Source organism: Lycorma delicatula, chromosome 4 (genome assembly GCF_047948215.1).
Source record: "Lycorma delicatula isolate Av1 chromosome 4, ASM4794821v1, whole genome shotgun sequence".
Classification (NCBI taxonomy): Eukaryota; Metazoa; Arthropoda; class Insecta; order Hemiptera; family Fulgoridae; genus Lycorma; species Lycorma delicatula.
Window position 1 is genome coordinate 55,705,882 of NC_134458.1, and position 27,796 is coordinate 55,733,677.

General features: G+C 30.2%; 1 protein-coding gene across 1 annotated transcript in view; it reads left to right on the forward strand.

Moving 5' to 3' along the window:
- LOC142322618 (cell adhesion molecule Dscam1-like) overlaps positions 1 to 13,383 on the forward strand; it is a 67,756-nt gene extending 54,373 nt beyond the window's left edge. The window contains exons 11-15 of the mRNA XM_075361694.1: positions 1,005 to 1,136; positions 6,316 to 6,610; positions 8,714 to 8,889; positions 10,575 to 10,730; positions 13,298 to 13,383. Of these exons, the coding sequence (XP_075217809.1) occupies positions 1,005 to 1,136; positions 6,316 to 6,610; positions 8,714 to 8,889; positions 10,575 to 10,730; positions 13,298 to 13,383 (845 nt within the window). The remainder of the gene's footprint in view (positions 1 to 1,004; positions 1,137 to 6,315; positions 6,611 to 8,713; positions 8,890 to 10,574; positions 10,731 to 13,297) is intronic.
- Positions 13,384 to 27,796: the final 14,413 nt, after the last annotated feature.

The following is a 27,796-nucleotide window of genomic DNA, read 5'->3' on the forward strand; positions in this document are numbered from 1 at the left end:
TACAGCTCGGAATTGGCTCCATCCGATTTTTACCTCATTGCTCACATGAAACACTGGCTAGGAGGACAACATTTTGGCACAGACATCGAGCTGCAGACCAGCGTAGAAACATGGCTGAAAACACAGGTGGCTCCGTTCTATGACGAGGGTATTGGAAAGTTGGTACCACACTATGACAAAAATCTAAATCGGAGTGGCGACTATGTAGAGAAATAGCGTAACTATGTAAGTACTTTTTACAAATAAACAATTTTTTATTTTCACTGTGGTTTTAATTTCGTGGCCAATCGGACCTTGAAAAAAAATAACCCTCGTACATACACAAAATATTATTACTCATGGTCTCTTCATCCCATGTGCTACTCAAAAGCTGCTGTGTTTGCGAATAGTGAATGTACAAAAGACCGTGTGTAGTGTATGTATAAACAGACCGAAAGTTATCTGTTCTGAGTATATCAAAATGGTCGATAAAAGTAGAACTCCTTTAATAAATTTTGTAGACATCCCTGTCATTCTAAAATGAACCACTGAAGTGACACATCTTTAAAAAAATGATCATATTCAGTCTTTGAAAACAGCAGTATCCAAATAATCTTGTAAAGTTTTTTCTTTATAAAAATGGTAAACTGTTGAGAAAAGATATTAAAAGCATTAACTAATATTTGTTTAGGTTTTAAAGAAATAAAAACTCATTAAAAAAAAGTAGTATCATTTATTATTACAGTCTTATAAATACTTTATCTGTTATAGGCCTTTTAAAATTAGATAACACTATAACATAATACGTAATCTCTGTCATTAAATAGGCTTTTTTTGCTAAGGTTAAAACGTAAGCTAATCCAAGAAAGTAAACTGACGTATTTCAGTTTCGAACAGTAAACTATTTTCAACAGTTTACTCATCTAATTACTCCTGCACCTAGCATTCTCTAGTATACTCTAGCATACTCCTAGTATATTCGATTTTTTATAAAATAAGTACTGTAGAATTTTATCATTTTTCAGATGCACCTGAACCACCATGGGATGTTCATATTATTGAATGTAAAAGCAGGGAGATAAAAGTGGCATGGAGTGAACCAACTGACAACAATAGCCCCATTCTATATTATAGCATAGCTTATACCATTAATACAGGTAATGTCTTTACATTATAACTGTTTACATGAATGAAAAATTACTTATTGAATATTAATTTAATCTCCCTCTATCCTGTATCAAATAGTGGAACTTGTCTTCGATAAGAGAGCTTATATAAGTTTAAAAAGTAGACAGCTGCATAAGAGGTGCTAGCATAACAAGTGTATATCTGTGGAGAGATCATATTAAATAATAATTTCTCTTATACAGCAGCAAAACTCTCAGTAGCTGTTGGCACCAGTTAATCAATTTAGCCTGAACTATAAAAAATTAGAACTTATATATTTCAGGTTTTGAGTATTGTATGGCTGAAATCAGTATAAAATTGTAGCCATATTTTCTGACGGAATTTTTCCTCATTCCACTTTTTTTTTAATAATTTTTAGTGATGACGTCCTGTGGGAAAAACATTCTGGAAATAAAATACTCTCCCATTTGAATTTCTGGTCAATTTTTTTGAATGGCTCAAAAGATTGTCATCAGAAAGTATCGAAGCTCATACAGGAAAATAATCCTGAAGTATTTCATTCAAGCCAGAGAATGACGTACTAGAAGTCGATATACATTAGTAGCCTATATGATTTAAAGGGAGATGTGAGTAGGTTAGAACTGGTTGTAGTAAGAATTAATGATGTGAGCTGAAAAGAGGAGCAGGATTTTTGCTCATGGAATTGTGGAGTAATTTATTGAAAATCAAATTACCATTCTTTAATGACAACAAACATACAGAGTTATCTATAATGTCAAATCTTTGTAATTATAGAGTAAATCTTTCTTATTACAATCTTAATTAATTGATCATTAATTATCTTTATCTCACTCTATTTCACTTTATTTAATACATATGTTTCAACTTCAGTTTACAATATCAACATGTACAATTTATATTTATATTCATTTTATTATGATAAAAAATAGCATACAATAAATTATTGAATATAATTATTATATTTATTGTATAAATATATAGGTTTTAAGATTTTTATAAATTTATTAACAAGTGAATGAAAAAAGTTAAATGGTTGATCATATAGTTAATGAATTCAAGAACCTTAAACTCCCTCATTTAAGTAATGTATTGCATCATTATTTATATACTTTCAGTTACAGCTGAGTAGAATTAATATTACTCATTAACTAGGTAAAAATAATCGTTTTTTAAACTTGGTTTCCTGCTTTTTAAATATTTGGAATTTTATTTGTGTAAATCTTATTTCATAAAGGAGTGGAAGAATGATATGATCTAATGTAGCAAAATGTGGTTCTACATGATAAGAACTAAATGTTTTCTCTGTTGCTTATGGGCTACAGAAATTCTTTGTACATGCATACATGTCGAGGTAATTCTTAATGAAAATAGTAGATTCATAAATTTATTGAGATAGTAGTAGCATTATCTGCAGCTCTGCAGTGTATGCTCTGGTTAAATTTGCTGCAAATTTAAGATATTTTTTGTGGCTGAATAAAAAATTTGCTCAAAAGATTTGCATTTCTTTAAAGAAGAAGAACATATGATTCAGGGAATATATATATATATATATATATATATATATATATACATACATATGCATGCACGCACACATACATATATATAAAAAAGAGGGAGAGAGAGATAGTAGTAGCAATGTTATATACATTTATAGCATTTCTAATATCATTTGACACTCCATGAGTAGTAAATATGATAGAGAATCCTCATCAGTTGACCACCATATTTTAAGCATACTTATAAACAAAAAGAAAGGAATCCACATTCACTGCAGCTGCTTGAGTTGAAATTGTAACTGAACATACTTCTTTTAGAAACTGGAAATAATGTTATTTAAAAATTAAAAACAAAATAGACACACCAAAGATGCTAACTAGGATCAGTGAAATTGTTTTAATACAAAGAATTTAAGGGCAAATATTCCTTAAATAATACTGGTTTAGAGTTTCTTAAAATGGTTTCTTTACAACTTTAAATCTTTGTTTAAAGGGCAAACTGATCAGTAATATATATTTGCACTGCCAAAATTTGTTTTGTACTGCCCAAAAAGGAAGTAATGTATTTAGGGTATATGTATGTATGCTTCTTCCACTGCAGCAACTCAACAGCCAAACTGATTTAGATGTATGACCCTGCGTTCAAATCCTTATGTTACTGGGGGAGTGTCATAGATTTTACATATATATATTTAAATAAATTTTTAAAAATTGAAAAAATATTATACTACATACAAAATTGTCACCTGCACGCTCTTTAATTATCCTGTGTTAGTTATTATCCTGTATTAAAGAGCAATCTAACAATCAGATTTCAAGAAAAAATAGTAAAAGTAAAAATTGTATTATTTATTGTTATTATTTATTTATTTATTTAAGTTATTATTTATTTATTACATATTGTTCATTAAATGTGCAACAATATTGTTTAAACTTGTTTTCATTCTTTAATTACTTATAAAACATATTTTTTCTTTTAAACCTTGTTCAAACTATTTTAGAGCTAGCAATAACAGTTATGATGCAGTAGGATGGAAATTTTGTAACTGCTAGCATATTTTACTACTAGAAGATAAAATTTTTATTTTTTAGTTTACTACTAGAAGATAAAATTCATTGATGACTTCACTTCAAATCCTATAAAATATATTATGCTAGGAAGTTTATAGGTTTATTGAGAACAATTTTATGCTGTATTGTGATGTACTTTAAGAACAATTTGGTAATTAATGTATGTTATAATGTAAAACGTTTTTCTATAGCTGTACATGGCATTATTTTGGGTGAAGTATTACCTTCAGCTGAAGGAATACATGTTTTAAGTTACTGAAAGTAATATTAAAGATCATTTTTATTTTGTATCTACTCTGATCATTTTTAGTACCTCATCAGCAGTTATTTTGCAAGAAACATTGCTAATAATAACTTTCATATTTGGTTTTTAAATACTTGATCACATTAAAATCAGTGGCGACTCATCTATAAGCACTGTGGAACTGCAGCATCCCCTATTTCCACTTGATGTTATCAAGTGTAGAATTAGATTATTATCCCACTTCCAACTATTCTATTTGATTCATTTTTTTTCAGTTCTTTTATTTTACAGAAAACTTTAACCATGGCCTTGAAAATGCCCAGAAAAACATTTTCTGGGGCAGCACCCCCACTAATTAACTGAAATGTTTACAGCATTTGGTATTAAATAAACCATAATAAAATATATATATATATATATATATATATATATATATATAAAATATGTACTACATCAGAATTTTCAGTTCCTATTCATATAACACAAACTGAATTCTCAGAAAAGCATAATTGTTATATTGTAATTAAATTGTATATGAAACTGCTGACTCATCTCAAAATGTTTTCAATTCTAATACCTAGAATAATACAAAAAAAATTTCCTCCTTAAATCACTCATTACTAAGACATTTTCAAGTTGTAGATATTGTTTACAGTAATATTTTGAAATAATAATGTAATTGTTTAAAACTATAATTAAATTTATTTTTAGTCTTTAAAATATGAAGCTATGAGCATGATGTAAGAAAAGTATAGTGCATTCAAAAAGTAACTATACACCTATATAAACATGATTATATGTTGAGGGATTGTATTCCATGTGCTATGAGTAATGTTTTCTGCAAAGGTTGGTAACCCTGCGTTGTGTGAAGTTTACTCCTATGAGCCAGTCAGGCTGGTGATCTTGAAATGATAAGGTATATCTGGTTTTTTTGTTCATTGTGTGTTTGTTACCCTTGAACAGTTGATTCCGCGTCTTTCCATGTGCACTCAGAATGGTGTTAACTTTAAAATAGTGAATATTTCTCATTGAATACATTTTCTGTGAGCATAATGACTTTACAGACAATGAAAGACCAGTTTTCTGTTAGATTTCAAAGTACACCAATTCCACATCAACATAGTATAAAAGTGCAAATCAAGAAATTTAGGGAGTTGGGATCGGTAAAGGGCTATGAGCAAAGTGGTAGAACATCAATACTCAATGAAAAACTGCAAGACATATCAATTGCTAAACAATATAGCACCAGCAAGTCCATGAAAATTTTTCCCAACAGAAAAATATGGCTGTTGTAACGCACACAAGGCAATTCATAAGAACCTTAGTCTCACCCCACATAAAGTGAAAGTCGTACAAAAGTTTTGGCCATAGACTCCAGAAAACTAATTAAATATTGTGAATGGTTTCAACAGTTCCTAATGGACAATTCTGACAATTTTTTGAATTATGTTTTCTGTACCAATGAGTCATGGTTCCATTTATTAAGGTATGTGCATACACATAAAGTACTCACATTTATAGTCTACGAACAACCCACATGCTGTATATGAAATTCCTCTACATGACAAGAAGATTGGGGTGTGGGTTGCAAGGATAAGAATGGTTAGGATTGAATAGGATAAGAATAGTTTGCCCAATATTCTATGCAAAAACAATAAATTCAGCTTGTTATTATGAAATTATTCACCAGTTCATGGGAGAGCTAACCAAGGATGAAATTAATAATGCTTGGATTCAACAACACAACACAACCACACATACAGCCAGGCAGTCCACGAAGTTATTGCAAGAGGTTTTCAGAGATGAAATCATTTCTACTGTAATAGAAAGCAAAAACATACAAATAATACCTTGCAATTCAGACTTACACAGTAACCTGTAGAGAAAAAGAAAAAAGTGGCTGTTTAGTCACTTCCAAAATCTTACTCTGGAATTTTATTTCTTATTGATATGCTTCAATTGAAACCTGTTTATTGAAGTGGAAAAAGTATGCTTAAAAATCATTTACAAAGATATTTATTAAAATCTAAACCTAGTTGGCCTAGTTGGATTCATGCTCTTTTTTTATACTTATAAAAATACATTAATTGACAAATAAACAGAACTCATGAACACTATTACCAATTATTATTAATATTACAATAACACTAATATATAAATTATTATTATTATAATTTCTTCTTTTTTTATTTATTTATACTTTTTCTTCATAGTTTACTGATGATTGTTTAATATAAAATGACTAAGTTAATGTAAACAAAAATATTTTTAGTTTTGAACATACTTTTGTTCACTTTGTTTCAATAACTGCTTAGTTTGTATTTAAAAAATTGTATTATCTATGAGAATAACATTATATTCAATTTAATTTTCCAGATAATTGGCCAGAATTCCCAAAATATGGTGAATTAAACACTTGGGTTGTTATTAGTGACTTAAAACCACATAAGACTTATTTTATTCGTGTGATAGCCGTCAATGCATTAGGTCCAAGCCAACCCAGTATGACAGTGAGTGCTATGACTGAATCTGAAGTGCCATCAGGACCTCCAGTTGATGTTATTATATCAAGTGTTGGGCCAACAAGTTTACAGCTATCATGGTCACCGCCTCATCCAGATGAAAGAAATGGCCCTATTCTAGGTTACTACATAGGAATAAAGCAAGCTAGGTATGAGCTTATGACATTCATTATCATTTTGAACCTTTCATCAATCATTTTAATTAATAATGAGTAATTTATTATTCATTTGAATATGCTGAATAGGGTCTAGACAGTTCAAAGCACTCATTTTCACTCCAGAGCTTGCTAGTTTAGATCTAGCTAAGACTGGATTCAAAGTCAAATTTTTTGTATGACCTCCCAGCCTGAACTTCACTCTTAAGATTAGGAATAGGAACTTCATTCTTGGGTAAGATTAGGATCTTACCCAACTGCCTTTAGATTTAATTTTATTATTTTTTTTTCTGCCTTTAGATTGGATTTATCCAACTGCCACTTCATCCTCTAGCACAGTAATTCCTAAATATTTTCTAACTGGTGTCTCCTTTTAGGGTAAAATTTTATCATTAACTCCTCCATAAATTTTGTTGGGAATGGGACAAAAAATTAATAATCAAATGTTTATTTTTAAACAAAGATGCAACTGAACAAAATCAAGTTCTATTAATCAAGTTCTAAAATCAATCTTCTATTAATTAAGGAGTCATAGAAGTTAACTGTTCATTTTTCTTGCAACTAGAGAGAATAGTAATTATTTTATTTTTGAATCGATTTTCATATAGATTAAAATGTGAAAAATATATTTTGTCTGAAGAAAATTTCTAGGGCTTTTAAATCAGCTGTAAGTTGTTGATTTACTTATGATTTATTTATTTATTTATTAAGATTATCAATGTATTTATTATAACTCTGAATTTTAAACAGTTATACTGCAAGTATATATAATCCTTCTTTATTATTTAGTCCATCTTTGAGTCATTTAATGTCCCCAAGGGGGGAAAATCACTGCTCTAATAATTCAACGCTGACTATGAAATGTAGTAAATACACAAATCTCACTTGCTATGGGAAACAACATATTATATACACTACATCCACCCAGCAGAATTTTGGCTTTATAAATACCAGTATTTAATGAGATTTAAAATAATTTATTTTACTACCTTTTTTCCTTCTAATAGTATGTTTTTGTGGCACATTTAGTTTTAGAATTGTTTCCCATTTCTGATTTTCTTTTATTATACGCTGAAAAACTTAAAAGTAGATAATTTGATTTTTTTTTTACTGACTGTTCACTCTTGACAGTTTTCAATAGATAAATTCATTGTTACTTTTTATCAAAATCAGATCATCAACCAATTAACTGATTTTTGATTTTTAGCTAAATTTATTTATTCTAGAACATATTATTTTATAACCCCTATAGAATGATTCGGTCTTTCTTGTTAATAATAATGATAAATATGTTATGTATTAGTAATTTTCCTTTCATATTACTGTATAATTACGATTTTTTTTTTGTGAGTATGTCTGTTATGAAAATTACAGCTTAATCAATGTAAACAATCACCATTTTAATAAAGTCTGTTAAATATAATTTATCATCTTAAGTTTAGCCTTAACTGGTTTCCATAGCAGTATAATGTAAAAATAAAGGAACACTGAAAAAAATTTAGATGATTTAAATGTAAAATAGCTAAGGTTATTTGATTATTCAGTGAACTGTGTTGAAAAGTTCAGAGTTTTTGTTTTGGTCATTGCAGCAACTTTGCCCTGTAAAGATGCAAATTGGTTAGCACACTTACTGTCTCAGTTAGTGTAATGGCAGTGTTCCATCAGAAAACACAGTGTGTGATTTTATACACTAAATTTAAATCAGTTATTGCAGTTAAACAGCAATATCTTATACATATAATCAAGATGATCCTATGGATAAGAACATGATTTTAGATAGTTTAAAAAAAACAGAAAGTGAGGGATATTATCAAATCTCCTGGCTGAACAAAATCTTTATGATATAATCATGAATTCACAGACACATTTTTCATTGATCTTACAGTGTATCAGTGCTTATGGTTATAAGTAAAAGGTAAAGCAATCAGTATTTAAAAAAGTGATTTGTGATTCGGCTTTTATATTTATGTGAGAATGATGAATGAAGTAACTGTAATTATTTTGGTAAATGACTGCTATTTAATTTGTGTATAGATATGCATAATTATTATTATATTTATATTATCCTCCTTATTTATTTATTTCCTTATTTTATAGTGAAGGACGATATAATTTTAGTACAGTTCAGACTGTTATTCCAAATGCTCATCCACCACCATACGTGTTCAATGGTTTAAATAGTTATACACAATACAAATTAGCCCTACAGGCATTCAACAGAGTAGGAGCAGGTCCTACAAGCCAAGAAATAACTGCAACTACAGAACAAGCAGGTAAAAGTTTTATTTCTACACGGAAATAACATGAAAAATTATTTATCTATTTATTAAAAATTAAAAAAGGTTATCAGTGGCAAATGCAGAAGATCCTAAAGTTGTTATGCTTAAAGTTTATGATAAACTTTAATCATCATTCTTTGTATCCTATGTTACATCATTCCTTATAAAATACACACACATCACTAATAACAATAAAGTTATGCTTAGTAACAGTAAAATCATAGTGGATGGAACTATTCTTAGCAACTTTTAAGGATAATATTTCTGTTCTGAGTAACTGCTTAAGTTTTTAAAAAGATAGAATCTATCAAGAATAAAATTACCCCTGAGGTGCATTATACAACTAAAGAGAGAAACTATTTAGATCGGTATAGATAAATGGTTGGTTGACATATTAAAGTATAATAACAAAATTTTACGTATTATGATTCAATAAGGTTTGCTGTTTCAGTTGTTTTTTTCATATAATGCAAAAAATAAATAAATAAATAAGAAAAACTTACAAAAAGGTTAAAAAAAAACAATTTCTGTCATTAGTTAAAAAAAAAACCCCTGTTGTGTATATATATGCACATTTTTTTTCAGGAAAGTATTCATTGAATAACAGAACATAATTATTATTTAGGAAATCAATGAAGAATAAGAATACATAACATATAAAAAGTTACATTTATATTTTTTTACACCCTCAGACAGAAATGGTTTTTTAATTGAAATCAGATTATAATAAAGTTGTCTACCGCCTAAATCAAGTGATATAGCATCTGTTAGGTGCCAATAAGAACTACCATTTATATCAAACTCAGGACAAATATCATCAACACATAGATGAATAGATGTTTTTTTTTTGTTTTTTTTTTTTTTGGTGGGGGAAACGCATGAGAATTATCATCACCTGAATAGATGTTGGTGTATATGAACAACACATGCAAATAAGCTATAAATATTTTCATTCCAGTAATTTAATTGTAGTATACTGATTTGATTATTAACTGAAGTGTTCTAACTTATGTATATGTTAACATATGTGAGTTCAGTTAAGTTTCAGATAATCTTCATAGGCACACAAGAAGAGAAACGAGAATATTTTTTGAAGAAAATAAAACTGACATGGCTGTCATACCAGAAAGAGTGACGTCTATGTTACATCATTTGGATAATAGCCTAGTCAAAATTTATTAAAGAGATGTGTTGTAAACAGATGATGGATGAATAACAACCATAATCTAACCCGAACACATAAAATTAAAATTTATTTTAGAAATTTATTTTCTCTCTGGGGGAAAACAGCAAGGGTTAAAATACTTAAATAGTTAATCGATAAGAATTTTAAAAATGAAGCATATCAAACATTTGGAATAGAGAAACAGAAATATTAAATTTAACCTATAAAAAATAATAAAGAAACAGTAGGTTTTAAATTAACTAACTAAATTAACCAATTTTGACTGAAAATATATTTACCCTATGTGCGTACTACTTTTCTTGTAAAACACTAAATAACAATCCCATTTTTTTTTTTTAATTAGTTTTTTTTTTAGCTGGCTACCCAAGTTTAGAGAGCACACATTACAAAAATAAATTTGATATTTCCTTTAATGGTTCTGTGCTATTTAAGTGTAACATAATAGTCTTATTAGTTTTCATGAAAATCTGTGACTATTTAATTTGTTTAACAGCACCAGAAGAGGCTCCTCAGGATATAGAATGCAAAGCAGTTAGTTCAATCAGCCTTCATCTCTCATGGCTTTCTCCTCCTGTTGGTACCCATAATGGAATAATTAAGGGTTATAAAATATTCTATAATTATCTTCCCCCGCCACATGACCTTTTTTGTGAGTATTAACTTTATCCTCATTTATTATTAACAAATTCTAATTTGATAATACACAATTTGTTGAACAGCATGATGAAACATTACATTTTAAATTTATTATAAACTACTCACTTTCAAATTATATGAAAATTTTCAATTGTTTCTTCTTTTAAAAGCCTTTCAAATAAATTTAGGTAGCAACTTCTTCGAAGGAGTTAACGGTAACAGTCTTGTTAATGGCACCCATCTAAAAAGTTACCACTTTAGGATGCAGTATAATAAAGCACTTAAGCTATATTATGTTTATTCATTTAATGTATTTTTTTTTTAATTTATAAACTGAACACATAGTAGAATCAAATTTTTCAAATCATCTCACAGAAATAGGACACATATGTAAAAACATTAACCACAGCACATAAAAATCATGATCTCTATATACTTGAACAAAATAAACTTACAAATAACTACATTAAAAAAATATTATGTGAAATGAATAAACAATATATAGATCAGATATATTATTCAGCTACATATTAAAGGTTTCCTACCTTTCAGAAGAAGGGATGATTAAAAACAGCACCACCTATGGTGCTGTTTTTAGTGGAGTATCTCTACTAAAGAAGAAATTGTGTTGCTTCATAATTTCCTTTGGATGAACAATTTCCATATAATTTGAAATGAGTGTTTATAATTTTTCATAATATTAATACAATGTTATATCCCGTCATTTGCACATTCTAAAAAATCTAAAAATAAATGTACTATTCTGTCTGTACATACCTAGTTATCATTAGTTTTATTTTCTGCTGTCATTAGCACACTGGCTTTGTTGTTAAAGTAACGGAAAGATTATCAACAAGCAATTTCTGTTTATTGATATGACAGTCTTAGAAGAAATATGTATTTTAATAATTGTTATACCATTTTTGTAAGTGTATTTAACCATTTTAAATTTTTTTAGAAGGTAATGTTTTTTTCTGGATCTCTGTAGCTTTCCTCTGCTAATTTTTTTTTTTTTTAAACAGTAATTCTTCATTTAATTTTGTAGTTTTGCAGTGTTCATGACAAAACTCAATACAGAATTTTTAAAGCAAATTAAATACTAAATTACTTGTTTATAACATCAACCCATGCCGATAATATTTAAGTTATATTAGCTGTCAATATAAGTAACTCATCTACCAAATTAAATACTTTACAACAACTCATTCATAATAATTTAATTAATTAATTTAAATTTAATTAAAATAATAATAAATTAAATAAATTTAAATTAATTAATTTAATAATTTAATTTTAATTTTCATAATAGGATTTATTTAGAAAAAGATTTGTTTTTTGAGACATGAAGTCTCTTAAATTATTCATGGCTACATCCTTTAAATGTCAAATCAGAAAATATCTTTTACAACAATAAAAGATTTTTTCCACTCATATAGTTTTGAATTATGAGTGTGTGTTTACCTATGACTAAACTTGGTGTTTTGAACATAATTTAATGGGAAGTAAAAAATATTTTCCTACAACGTAATTAATATATTCTCAAATGAAAATTGAAGGAATAGTGATAAATTCCAGTTTTAGAATACGCTCTCTCTATCCAAAATTTTCATAGTTCATATAGTCATTTTTTTTTAAAAATAAATATCTCTTGTAAATGACTTCTCTAAGTTTTACAAAAATGTATAGAATAGGAATTATGTGTATGAAGAAATACATGATAAATAGATGTATTTAAGGTTTTCACATTATACCTTGATAACTTTTTAATAATGAAAATGCCTCAATACAATGATCCCATCACAGAAAATTTTATATTTAGATATATATTAAATTGACACCAAAAAATTTTGCTGTTTTTACTTTTTCATCAGTAGGTCTATCTGCTGTAACACTAGCAAATTTGGTGCAGTACCTCAATGAACAAAAAAGAAAGTAAATTTTTTTTTCTTTAGCCTGTAACTAATGTATATAATGTAATTAATGCATGTAATCATACAGACATCCCTATCACTTTACAATGAAGAATGCAACATAGTTCAGTATCTAACCTCTATAGTTGTCGCCAAACTCATATGACTGATTTATTTATTTTATTTTATTTTTTAATTAGGAATAATGAGTACTGTAGTACTGTTACATATTAATTTATTATATTTAAAACTTAAATTACACACAAGGTGTGGCTATTAAATAACGAGACTAATGCTGCTACAGAAGAACTGCACATGCGCCAAATTCATAAAACCGACAGCTGTAAAGCATGAAGCCTTCTCTTTCGATTGTTGCCACTCCAGTTTCTGTAAACCTATTAGTGTGACCGTGGCCTTTGTTTGAATAACATCTGTGTTTTTGTTTTGCCAAAAAAATTTTAAGTGTTTTATTAGAACAAAGAATTGTCATGAAATTTCATATGAAACTTTGAAAAACCGTTACTGAAACTATCTTTTATTAAAAAAAGTATATGGCAATAAATTTGTATTATGTGCACGACTTTTTGAGTGGTTTAAGCATTTCCAAGATGGCCGAGAAGACATTGAAGATGATGATCAAAATTCAAAGTGATGATTATTGTTTTTTTAGATATTCATGGGATTGTGTACCATCACTGGGTTCCTGAAAGTCAAACTATTAACCAACATTATTACCTTGAGGTCCTTGCTCTGTGAAAAAATAAGAAAAATACGACCCAAATTGTGAAAGAACAAGTCATGGGTTCTTCATCAGGACAACACACCAGCTCACACTGCATTATCTGTCAAGATGTTCCTAGCCAAGTATAACATCCTAATGTTAGACCATCCCATCCACCTTATTCACCTGACCTGGCAACATGTGACTTTTATCTGTTCCCTAAGGTCAAATCTGTATGAAAAGGAACAAGTTTCAGACCGTTGAAGCTGTGAAAGAAAAAGCGGCACGCGTCATGAAAGAGCTCACAGAAGAAGACTTCCAGCACTGTTTCGAACAATGGAAAATTCGCATGGAGCGTTGTAGGGATAGCAAAGGGGATAATATCTAAATATGTATAAATTTAAAATTAAATATTTTACAGCATTAGTCTCATTATTTAATAGCCACCCCTCATATAGCAGTTAATTAAATACTTAAAATAAGTTTTTAATTTTTTTGAGATGAAAGTGAGCCAATGATGACTGAAACTTCAGATGAGAAAATCACCCTATCAAATCTGGAAAAATATTCCAATTATTCGATACAGGTTGCTGCCTTTACTTCAGCTGGAGTCGGACTACAGAGCCCACCACTCTTCTGTCACACTACTCAGGATGGTATGCTTTTAAACTAATTTCCTGAATGTAATAAAAAAATATTAATGATAAATATAGATTGTGTAGTTAAAAGTTTTGATTATAAAATACAAACAACAATGAATTTACCTGCTTAAAAATCACTATTCCTAGAAAAAGCTTATAATGAGTTCTTTCATGGTCAATAGGATTAAAAGGGGACAATATTTTAGCAACCAATAAGATCAGTAAGGTCCTAATTAAGCAGAACTGTAGAAAATTAGTTACATTAGGAAACAAAAATGTTGTTTCACATTTAACATTCGATCATTTCACAAAATGAAATTTTTAATTCATGGTTCTTGTTCCTCATAATGTACTTGTTGGAAATTTTTCACCTGTTGTAGGTAATTCACGTTTTAAATATAAATACATTAATATTAGGATTAATAACGCTTATCTTGGTCCTTTATATAGAATGAGTGTTTTTATCACTTAACAAAATTATTAGATATTTTTCTAAAGAATCTGACAAATCATAAAAATAGATGCTGGAGTCAGCCAATTTTGACTATAAGTAACCTCAAACTTATGCTTCCAAAATGTTTTAATTTTTACATCATCATAAGTACTAGATATTTATGTACTACTTTATAGCTCCCATATGCACTTTGGTCCATTGAAACTATTTTAAATTATGTTTTTGTATTAAACAAAAGCTTTGTTTAATGTTTTTTTTTTTTTAAGTTTATGTGTGTAGGTAACATAACTGTAATGGTTTTAGGCAACCTGATATCAGACAAAGTCGCTCCTGAAAATTTCATATTCATAGAATAATAAGCATCCCATGGCTGCTTATTAAGGAAAGTAAGAATGAAATGGTTTCCTTTTGCCTTCTTCACTAAGTTGAATACAGTGTTGCTTATCTGTATGAGTCCACTGAAATGCTGGTGATATTCAGCCTTGCCAGGACACATTGACTCTGTTCATCCAAAGGAACGGCTGCCTAATGAACACCATTATTCTTAGAAACAACCTCTGATTGGAGCCACTTGTACCTTAATGGTTTTACATTGTTACAGTTATAAATAAGACTGAAATAGATATTATCAGGTAACAAATTAACATATTCTTTTTTGTGGAAAAGAATGTATTATACACATTGTCACCTCTCACTTGAGTATTGGTTAAAATAAACATGAAAAGAGATTAATTCCTCGAATAAAATATAATAGATATTACTTGTATATTTTTGTCACAAACTATTCACATTAATAAGCACAATATCATAACCAAAACATCTTGATCCCAATAGTTCAATAAATTTATCTATTATAGTACATGGAATAGAATAAAAAAAAATTAAAATATATATGCATTCTCTATCCCACATGAAAATAGACATTACATTATATTCACTTATAAACTAGAATGCCAAGGATGTAATGGCAGGCTACTGCAATAGAGGTAATCAAAATGACTGAATTCACCTAGTGGTTATATACAAAAAAAAATCCTCTCTCATAATTTTCAAAATCAGAGTACTCTCTCTGGGTGAAGGAAGGGACTGTAGTCATTTCTTGTGGCTGACAATTAGAAATATCATATAATGGTCTTAAGCTACAAGTAAATAAATGTAATACATGAAAAAAATTACACTGATAGCTCTTTATAAAGGAAATTTCCACCAGTATGTGAGATGAAAGATTAATTCTTATTCTGCATGTACATTACTGTACAGTCATTATTAGAATTTTCTGATGCACGTTTTAGAACCCACATTTTGATAAAAGATCTTTTAGTCATGAAACAACGTACATCAAGAAAAAATAAACACATCGAAAATACAACAAAAGAAATATTTTTATTTAGATCTTTCATAAATCAAACATATAGGTTACTAATATTCATTAGTCTCCAAGTCTAATGATTAAAAATAGTTGTTTTTTAAACTACTACAACCTTTTTTCCTGAAATTTTGTAAAATTTCAAAAATTGTAAATATATTCAGGATAATTTATATTTATTTCCAAATTGAATTTTATTTATATTGTATGTCCATAACATTCCAAACTTCTGAATCATTTCTCTCTCTGCCAAAAGTACCAAATAATCAACAGAACTTTAAAGTTTATTTTACATCCTAGATTCCAACTTTAAGTTATATATTTTTTCTCTCTTTCTTTCTTACTGTCCAATCTAGAAATTAGAAGCAGTGGAGAAAATCACTTTTTTATCTCTTCTTTTTGGCAGCTTACCTTTCCTGGCTTTCTATATTTACTTAATTCTTGTACACATTATAAATTATAGTTCCATATTTAATAAATTTCAATTTTTTCTTCACAAAAAAGAGCGTAATGCAGACAAAAAATTAGAGCTCTCACCTTCAAGTTTTTATTAGTCTTTATTAAATAAAAAGAATTATTGCAACTTTGTTTTGACAGAATTCATATTTACACATCAAGCACTACTTAATGAAACAATATTAATATTAAATATACAAGAATCAGCACAGAAGAAAATAAAAATAATACTGAGAGAATATAATTAAAGATAAAAAAAAGAAAAATAAATAATTTCAAATAAAATAGATCTCAAATATACTTTATGTAAAAAATACAAAATAAGAAAAGAATTGCTAAGGAAAAAATTGTTGAAAAAAGAGAAATAATTTTAAAAATATAAAAGCACTGCTGAAAAAATAACTTTTACTTTTTTTAGGTTTAAAAAAAATTAATGAACTGTAACTGGGTATCAATCTTTAATTATTTATGAGATTGAGCAAACAGTAATAATACTATTATTTTGGTAATACCAAGTTATAATTAATAGTTCCAGACAAACCAGCTGGAATTTGTGCAGCAGTTAGTGCTCCATGGTCAGCTTTAATTAGTTGGGTACCACCTATTCATACAAATGGAGAAATCACAAGATATTACCTGTATCAGAGAGAAGTAAGTATAAGCTTAACAAAAGTAATATAATAGATTATTTAAATACTCAACCATATGCAATCAGACTTTATATTTCAGAGATCTAGTAAATAACCCAGAAAAGTAGATTCTGAAGAACTGTATGAATTGTTAAGGATTTTTTTTTGGGAAGGTTATGGGCATCAACTGTCATTAGTGGCATCAATGGTCATTAGTCCTTTTTTCCGAAAAACAAAATAAATAAAAATAAAATACTTTCAATTTGGTCATTAAGAACTCAAGACTATTAAATCATTCTTGATAAAAAAATATACAAACTGAAAATCTTAATTCATATACATATAACATTTGTTTATTGCCTAGGCTTTCCTTTTGACCATCCTTTCTTACATCCACCCTCCTTATCTCCACCCTCCTTATGGCCTCCACCTTGATGACAGGTATCCGAGGCCTTCGACATGGTATCTTCTTCTATTTCAGTTGCCAGTGATGTTCTGCGGTTAGTATCAGGTGATGCCAACCTAGATGGAGTGGTTAACATGGTTGTATTAAGTCCAAACTTGATGCACTCTCCAATAACATATTTGGAGTGGCCAAAGTACTTGCCCTCTCCACAAGTGCCCTCTGGGCTTTTGGAGGTTCCATAACTGTGTGTTGACAGTCTCTGTACCCAATACTTTCTCTTTTGTAACTTGCACCTGCATCACACCAAGCTCAAACATTTTCTGCACCCTTGCCACACCTTCTTTTGCCTATGATTGGTCAAAGGACATGTCTTTGGCTTTTTCAGATGTCTTCTTATACTTATGTACAATGTCCATCTGTGGCTGCATCTTCGTAGGTTTTAATGGTTCCTTTCTCTGAGTAGATTCCATCTTAGTATCAATGATTTTTTCTATTATAGTAGCAAGACTTGGCGCAAGATCAGAAAACAATTGCTCCATGTTAACTTTGGTTGAAGAAGGGGCAGCAGCTGCCTCTGCATAAATCATTGTCGGTCGAGATGTTCAACTGCTAACAATTTTCCTCTCTAAAATCATGCACCCCCTGTCACATTGAATTGTTCAAGGTTCTGCAGTATATATGATCCCTTCTGTAGCAAGCTTAGCCACCAGGGTACACCCACACTCCAGGGCTACTAACCTTGAAGGTCTGATCCGGTACTCCAGTGGAACCGGCATAAGTCCTGGCAGAGAGCAGATGTGCTATCTCTGCACTGACTACAGGCCCCTACACACCAAAGCTTTCAGGGCTCCCATACACCAGCATATAGAGGCACCTTAGCTACATGCTTGCTTGTGGAGGGGGGGGAATTTTTACAGTGAAAGGGTCTCCATTACACCTACAATCACCTCGACCCTGGCTGCCACATCGCCAGCTCTAAAGATGGTGTGAATCTACTTCCTAATTGTTCTGAGATTCACATATGCTGGTGGCAAAAAACTCCAGTCCTTGTAATGACCTGTAGATGGAATTAGGTCAGAGAAAAAAATTAGCATTTCCAAGGAAAATAACTCGAAGTCCCATTAGCCAGCTATATGTATTGTGTTTATGCACACCTGTTCCCACTCTGGATATGGAATGTAGATAGTATGTTCCAGACGTGGGGATTATCTACCTCAGGGCATTTTTATTATTATTACTGTATTATTCCATTAGTAAATGTGTTAGTTAATTATTGTAGTTTCTGTGCTTGAGTGTTTAATCCTGTTAAGAGATAACTCCTTGTTTGTATTTAATATTATTATTCAGCTATCTCCTGGTGTTAGAGTAATGATGATTTTTTTGTTTTAGTTAGAAAGTTTAGGTAATTCATTTTTAATTTAGGTCCAAGGAGGTGTTCAGAAAGATCCTAGTAAAAGATCACTCTCTCCTACAACAACACAACTATCAGTCAGCCAATTAAGAGAACATACTCGATATGAGTGGTGGGTATCTGCTGTAACATCTGTTGGGGAAGGCCCCTCATCAAGAATTGTTACAGTCACTCCCAGTACCAGAGGTAAGTAAATATTATTAAAGTTTTGCATCTCAAATAAATGAGTACAAAGGGATCCGTTGCTCAGCACTCATAATGGTTTCCAAAAATGTTAGTGGCTAGTGAAACATTTAACACACAGGAAATAAATATTAAAATTTTGAAGGAGAAATACTTTCAGAAATATATTTATCTTTACATACCAAATTATTTGGTAAAATTTCAAATTTAAGTTGCAAGAAAAGAGAATGTTAAATGGTATGTGCTGAACTGATGCAGGATATATAATGCAATTATTATTTATTACCATTTATAGATTTCTAATTTTATGTATACTACTTTCAGTTCAGTAAATAAATTAATTTTTTCTTCTGATCGATATAGAATAATACGAGGATATTAATTATTATCAGGATATTATTATCACGAGGATATCAATTATTATCCGTAATGTAGTTATAAATTTTATTCCAGTACAAATAGGAAACTTACATGTACATCATTTTTCAACATAGTCCCCTTGCATTTCAACGCACTTGGTCCATCGTTGCACAAGCTTCCTGATGCCCTCATAAAAGTAGGTTTTCGGTTGAGCTGCGAGCTGGGAATGCACCGCTTCTTTCACAGTTTCATCCGAGATAAATCAACAGCCTCTTAATGCCTCTGAGTGGACCAAACAAGTGGTAGTAAGAAGAGGCAAGTTCAGAACTATACGAAGGATGAGCCAGTACTTCAAAGTTGAGTTTCTGGAGCGTTTCAGCAGTGAGGGCAGCAGTAAGTGGACGGGCATTGTCCTTCGTCATGTGTAATACTTGTGCGACCATTTTTGAATTTTTCAGTCCAATCGTAGACATTCTGTTGTGGCACAACACACTGTTCCCAAACTATACTGAAAGTCTTCGATGAATTTCGGCCCCTGATACACCTTCCGACTACAAAAACCGGATCACTAATGTTGCTCTTCTTTGGTGCAAACAGAAAGCGGAGCAGCCATGGTTAACAGCAGTGCAACGATAATGGAACTAACCTAGTAGCATCAGACCTGCACAGACATAACAATTAAACCTTGCATGCATCATCTACGCAACACGACAGTACTACCAACATAAACAAAAATATAACTAAATTGCAGATAATAATTAACTTGTACATTATATAGTCTTGTCATTATAAACTGAATTAAAAATACAAAAAGAAATTATGAGACTAAAAAGATGTGTTTTAAGCCCATATTAATTATTTAAATAGAAACACATGAAATAATGTTATGATTAATATATTAAATCTTGTCTTTTTTGTTTTTTTTAAGTATTATTTAAAAAAATTCAAAACAAAGTAATATTGTTTCCATAAAAGAAAATTGTTTTTTAAGTAAATTTGTGGGTAGATTTTTCAAATGGTTCGGCAATTTATTAAAAATGACAATGAAATCATAATAAAGCCCTTAATCATAAGCCTCACCACAGCCAGTCATAGTGGTGAACACAGTAATAATGTCTCTTATAAGAGTACATATTGTCGCATGTTCACGGCTCGATTAGGATATTGAGAGATTGACGGTTGAAAATGTTTATATGATTGCAATTTATTAGTTAAAAAACATAAGTAAGACAAAAACAAATCAATAACAACAATGACAATAAGAATAATAAAAGACAATAAAAAAACAACTCATAATAATGAGGTTAATAACAATTGCAATAGCAAACACTAATAATAATAAAGTCAATAATAAACAAATAGTAAATATAGTAGTCACAACAATAATAATAATAATAATAACAGACAGTGGTTACATACAAAACAGAATTAAAAGTAATCGTCTGGATTTATTCACACTTACTTAAATAATGAAAAGCAGAATTCAGTCCCATTGACAAAAGACATTAGCATGACCGCTAGTCTTAACACTTTTAAGTACAATAGATAAGACAAGTATAAAGTTCTTATACTGCAAATATCTTTGCTGTTCAAATAAAATTACCCTGAGAATTTACAAATGAAATCTAGTTCATCTCTTTCACTTACAGTCTAACAGTAACTCACCAAATCATTTCTTGTTTTCATTTACAGTAAATACTAGTAACACCACCTTAATCGTATCGAACTTAATTTGCTAGAAATGCCGGTTCTGTGGCAAAACGCAAATAACAAACAAGCAATAAAAGTAAAATCAAATTGAAACGTTTTATGGTGAGTGGTGTTACTTGCACTGTAATAAAAGTAAACCGGTTGATCGTGAGTGTACCTGATAGCATAATATTATAAAATAGCCTATGGATTACAATGACCTTTGAATCCTTTAAATCGTACGACCAGTTACCGAAATATAATTAAATTTCCGAATAACTGAGATCCGGTTCATCGAGTGTACTTGGTGTATACAACAGTTAGCACTCAACCCACTGCTACAATCGCTGTAGAACGCCAAAGAACACCGGTATCTACGATCTAGTATTCAAATCCGTGTAAAAATAAATGGCTTTACTAGGACTTGAACGCTGTAACTCTCGACTTCCAAATCAGCTAATTAGGGAAGACGCGTTAACCACTAGACCAGCCCGGTGGATTTGTCAGTAACTAAAAAGCCGTACGGTTTAACCCACGTCTTCAAACGTTATTGAAATCGTCAAATGAAATATCCTTTCTGACATGGTCCTTGTAAACGTGTCGCACATCTTTACCCGACAGTTCGAATAATATCAAAGCGTTACAGTTGTTTCTGATGTCATCTTGGTGTTTTAAAGTACGATTGTGTCATATAAAAACAATCTATGTATTTGTGTCTGCCCATACTGAAATACATTTCATTATATATTGATCCTCTTTGCAACATCATCAAATGCGATCTCGCCTCTTGCGGTGTGATAAACTGTTCATTATTATATACAAAATTTCTGGCAGTGTTTCCATTAATTTTCCCAACAATAGATATTTTGACTAGTGAAGCGATTTCGAGTACAAGTTCAAATTTTTATAACGTAACCAGTTAAGATCGACTAATAGACTTAACACAGCGTTATTTTTACCGCAGCCTGAACTGTTGCAAATGATCCATCGTATTGTGTTTGGTAACAAAGGTTCGTGTCTATTCTTCTTCTTGTCGATATCAACAATATTAGTAAACATATCGAAATTGGGTATGTTTCGCTTCTATTTCGTTAACTTCATAATTTTTTCTTTTAGATCTTCTACATATTTATAACTTTAGATTTATCGACCCATGTTGAGTACCCATTGTTATACGCGTCGTCCAACCTAACCATTTAACCACCATCCTATCACTCTCGCGGCATACGACCTTTTCTATCAGGTTTCTGTCCGGATATTTAGTTTTTGCCAAAACCTACCTAGTATACGTTCGCCCAATATATCGGTAAGTTCATAAGTGAACGGTCTTCTTTCAATGTGTACAACATCGATAACGAATATCTGGTTGCTCCAGTTGGGCAGATAACCCTTCTTGAACACTCCTTTTGGTTTACTTATGCGTACGTGATCATCAATTTTGAATCCCGGCTATTTTATCTGAGCGGGTCTCATAGTTCTCACGTTTGTCCAGCGCTATACTAGTTCTTTGATGTTTTTGTTTATGTCTTATGTTTTGTATCATTGTATTATATAGTACTATGTTTTGTGCCATTGTATTCATTGATTAATTTATGTAGCAAGTCCAGCCATTTACGAGAACCCAGTTCCGTGAATTTCCTCCATATTCTAGTTTTCAGAGTGCGATTGAAACGCTCTACTATGGAGGCTTTCTTGCTGAAGTAAATAGAATACTGATTAATATTGTAATGTTTTAGCAAGTTTTTCATTTGGAGTTGTGCCATTCTTTTCCGTCGTCGTTACAACGGTTTCAAATCGATGCGTCCGTTTGAAAACGATTCATCTTGTGCTTTTTCAATATGGGTTTGAATGCTGCGACTATATCTTCTGCAGTTTTCCTTTTGATGGATATTACAGAACCAAAATTTGAAAAGACAATTATAATGCAGCAGTATCCTTTATTCTGGTTTGCGTACGGTATCATCTCGAACAATAGTTAAATATAACAAGCTAGTGAAATATATATTAGAATATACAGTGGTTATTACGACTAAACACGCTGTATGTATGGTTTCAACTATAACAGCAGGTAATCTAATCATCACTCGATATAAGTTTTATAAACAAGTGAAATATAAATTAGGAAATACGACTACTACAAGAACTAAATACATTAACATATGTTTAGTTATATACTCATATGTTTGTTTAGTATATACTACACTAAACAGGAGTACAATGTACGAGGCTCGGCTGATAAAGTTTGCACGCTAGCGTACTACACGGAGACAAAAGGTACTATCGAGGTAGGCGTGACAGCACATTATGGGTAAACTACCCCCCCCCCCCTAAAAACCTTCGATAATGCGTTGAAATCCGTTTACCCGTTTGTTTTCAGTAGCAGTTAAAATGAAGTCGAGTACGGCCAATAAGTCAATACGGTTAAAGCAGCGCGCGTGATCGAATTTTTGATAGTAGAAAATGTGAATCCTACGAATATTTTTCATCGTTTAAAAGCAGTTTACGGTAATGAAACTGTTGAAATTTCGCGAATGTGAAGCTAGTAAAGCGACAATTAAGGACGCATCTCGCAGCGGACGACCAGTTTCTGTGGCTGACGAGAAACATCGAAAGGAGGTGGACAATTTGCTTCAATGTGACCGACGAATCATCCAGCAACGCATCGCTATTCAGTTAGGCACATCTAAAGAACGAGTAGGCCATATTATCGAGCGATTGGATTACCGTAAAATCTGTGCAGGATTGGTACCGCGCAAACTCTCCGATGGCTCTCCGTAAGTTGAAATTTGAGCCTAATCCGCATCCGCCATACTCGCGAGTATAAGCAAAATTTATCAGAACCTCGTATAAACAGAAGGTTTATAATAGATTGCGACTGTAATAGCGACTCAAATGTGGAAAATATTTATAATACCCGAATTTATCGAACGAAATTCGCAAATATCTCGAAAACGGTTGGTCCTGGATGTCTGAAAAAAAATTTAACTTCCCTAGGGATAATTTCTCGCCACCTAATCTCATCACACACCATCAATCAGTAACATTGAGGTGCCCCTGGGGTGCTTATTTTAGGAGGTGCAATGAGGTGCACTTACATTATGTCGGCAACCACTCCTCCGATTTTCACGATTTGAACGTCGCATGTGTTAGTGGGTTGAGTGCTAACTGTTTAACTTGTCAGGTACACTTTTGTTCAACCGGATCTCGGTTAATAGGAAATTTTGTTATATCTCCGCAACCGTTCGTTCGATTTTCACGATTCAAACGGTGTATGTGTATCTAGGTTAAGGGCTAACAGTTATACATCAAGTAACTTGATAAACCGAATCTCAGTTATCCGGAAATTTAATTATATCTCGACAACCGTTCGTATGATTTAAAAGATTCAAAGAACATTTTAATCCGCACAAACTATTTTATACTGTTGTACACATCAGTACACTCTCGATCAACCGGTTTTATTTTTATTTACTAGTGCAAGTAACACCACCCGTTTGTTATTTCCGTTTCGTCACAGAACCGAAGTGCATTAAAATTTGCTTATTATTTGTTATTACAATTTGGCGTGTTATTTGTGTTTTTGTAGCTGTTATTTGCATAGAGCAGAGGTCAAAGGTCAAGGTTGGAACAGAGCTTACAATATTACACACTAACATTTGATGATTTAAAACATTAAATAGAGTTCTAAGCTCTTTAATTTCAAAACACAACGTTTTAGGGGTTCAACGGGAAATAACGTTACATTACTTAGCATAAACTAAAAATCTGCGTGAATAGCATTGTCCCACATTTCAAGTCCCTTCAAGATAAATCAACCCCATATTTTCCAACTCCTTCACTTGATTCTTTTTTTTCAAAAATTGAATGGAATCAATCTTCTAATACTCAACTTACCCTATTAAATTTTAGTATTACAAATAAAACCATTCTGAAACATAAGCTAAAATAGACTCCAATACTTATACTTATGTTCATACATAAATAACTGTATGTGATCAAGATTTCCGCATTTTTTGAATCTAGAAACTCAAAACACTAAGAAACACAAAATTCTGGGAGCATAATTTTTAGAGAATTTATATACCATAACAGTAAAGAAAGTAAGTGATGTGAGGTACATTATTAAAAAATCATTTTTTGATCATTTGATTTTATTTCAATGATTTTAGAAAATGTACACTTAAAAATTTTGACTAATTTTTTTTTTTTTTACTTATTAAACATATTAATTCAGCAACACATTGCACATGTATTTGGTTGTGTTTGTTATTTTAATATATGTATATATATATATATATATATAAAATCACAAAAATTTTAAATTAATTTTGTTATATTGCTGCATAACAATAATGTATAAAATAAAACTAAACTAAAGAAAAAAAAATTGTATTTATTTTCCAGTCCCAGCAAATATTGTGACTGTTGGACAGAATTTTGTAGTTGCATGGAAAACTCAAGTATTTCTGCACTGCCAATCTGTTGGAATGCCAAAGCCTTCATTATCTTGGTCACACAATGGACATGTTATAACAGGAAATACTGGTATTCTAATGAATAATGGTACTTTGAGAATTGATAAAGTTCAAGCTGCACACTCTGGAAATTACACATGCGTTGTGCATAATATACACAACACAGGAACAACAACTCACTCTTTAATTGTTATAGGTATGCGTATAGAATTATAATTTTGTAATTACTTAATTCATTTATTTGTTAATTTTTGTAAATATTACCTATAAATATAATTATATTACTTATTATATTATATAATATTACCTATAATTACTTTTCTTAAATTCCTTTATTCATTTATTCTTTGCACAACAAGCTTTTAGTACAGATTTATTCATTTTATACTTAGATCATCAAGTTTGTTTTAACAAATTAGTAATGTAGTCTATTTTTGAGCTTAATTAAGCTGTTATTTTAACATTTATGAGTAAATGTCATTATTCACTACTGAAATTCTTGATAATAAACAGGTTCTCATCTGATTACATTTTTAGGGCTGACAAATAAAAATGTCATATTAATGAACAGTAGAAGAGACTGCATTTGTTTTATACTTGCTTGAATAATGTCATAGACCACATGATGATAAAGAAAATTTTGCTTACTTTTGTCGTTTTTAGATACTTGGCAGTTAAGAAAAGTTTTAATAATGTTCTGTTATTATGTAATTATTTATTATAATTATTAATATCAAAGATTTAATCTGCTGTAACTGTATATTATTTCAAATAATTTTTATACTTTTATTTTGAATCATTAAGAAATGCTGTACATGTTTTGTACTCCTTTGAACAAAATACTTTAAAAGATTAAGAATGTATTACATTAAGTCTATAATATTTAATAAAATATTGTTTATGTGTGTGTTTGTGAGTGTGTGTGTGTGTGTTTGTGTTTAAATATATATCCATCTGTTTCTTAATTGGTATTTAGTATTTATAGTATTTTTACATTACAGTGCCTCCAGTTGGACCAAAGTTAGATGTTAATAGCATTAGTTGGAGAAATGTATCTTTAAGTTGGTCAAAGCTGACTGATGCAGTGGGATTAGTTGAATTTTCTTTATCTTACAGACTGCATCCACAGGTATTTTTCATTTATAGTTACATACAGAGTTTAACACTGTTAGTGAAATTTTTAACAAGTGTAAAATTCCTAGAATTAAAATAGGCTAATAACTAATGTAATCGTGAAAATATATGATTTATTTCTTTGCTATTGATGTAAAGATCTACATGAATATGTACTATGATTAAATTTCTTAAAAATTCATTAATTTACCAATTCTGTTACCATACTACTTAAAGCAGTAATACCTAAACTAGTGAACAATATTTTTGCTCGCAGTCATGGAAGTTTTTCCTAGGATATACATAATCTGGGGAAAATAACAAATTTTAAATGGATTATTATATTATTGATTTTAGGAAGAATGGACACCTCTGACAATAAGTTTTTTAATGGTAAGAAAAATTAGTAAATATTTTATCACTCAAGAGAAGTTATTTTTTACATGTAAGGCAACATAATCATTCAAATATATTTGTTTTGTTGTGTAGAAGTACATTAGCAAAACAATTATTAATATCTAAAATAATATCTGTGGAGAGTAGCAGACAATTGAAGAGTTTACTGGTTATATCTCTCCATCTAGAATGCTTTGCTCAATGTTGTCTGTGGTTAGGTACATCCATGGCCTTTTAGCCATGTATGTGATGTTAGATGTTAGCTAATGTTTTAGCACTCAAAGCCATCAATAAAAAAAAAAAAATTGTAGAATATTAGAGATGATAATTTTAATGAAAACATATTGTATTTATTTTAATTTTTAATATATATCAATAATATTTACAATAAATTATTCATTAGAGTAAGTCTAGTTTTATTCTCGCTAGTAACATAGTTCCTATTCAAAGTGTGAGAAAACTATGCCTACCTATTTAGACAAAAAACTAAGAATTAATTGTTTAGTTTGTTTTTAACGTATATTCTTCAAAACTGAGAAAATAATCTTATTAGATTCATATTCAATATAATGTGCACATACATATTATACAAAAAATAAATGATACCAATAAAAGCTGTATATCCAAAGAAAATGCAATCTTCACCGTGTAACCGTTGACAAATTATTTTTTTGTTAATGACAGATATCAACTGCTGTAGCCATTAGTTAATAACAAAATAAATAAAAAATTACACCTTTCATTATTAAAACTTTAGTGATGTACAGGAATTGGTTTACTAAACATGGATTGGAATTTCCTATTACTTCACACCTGTCATATAAGAGACATTGTAGACCAACCAGGATCTAACAAGTTGCAGTTAACTG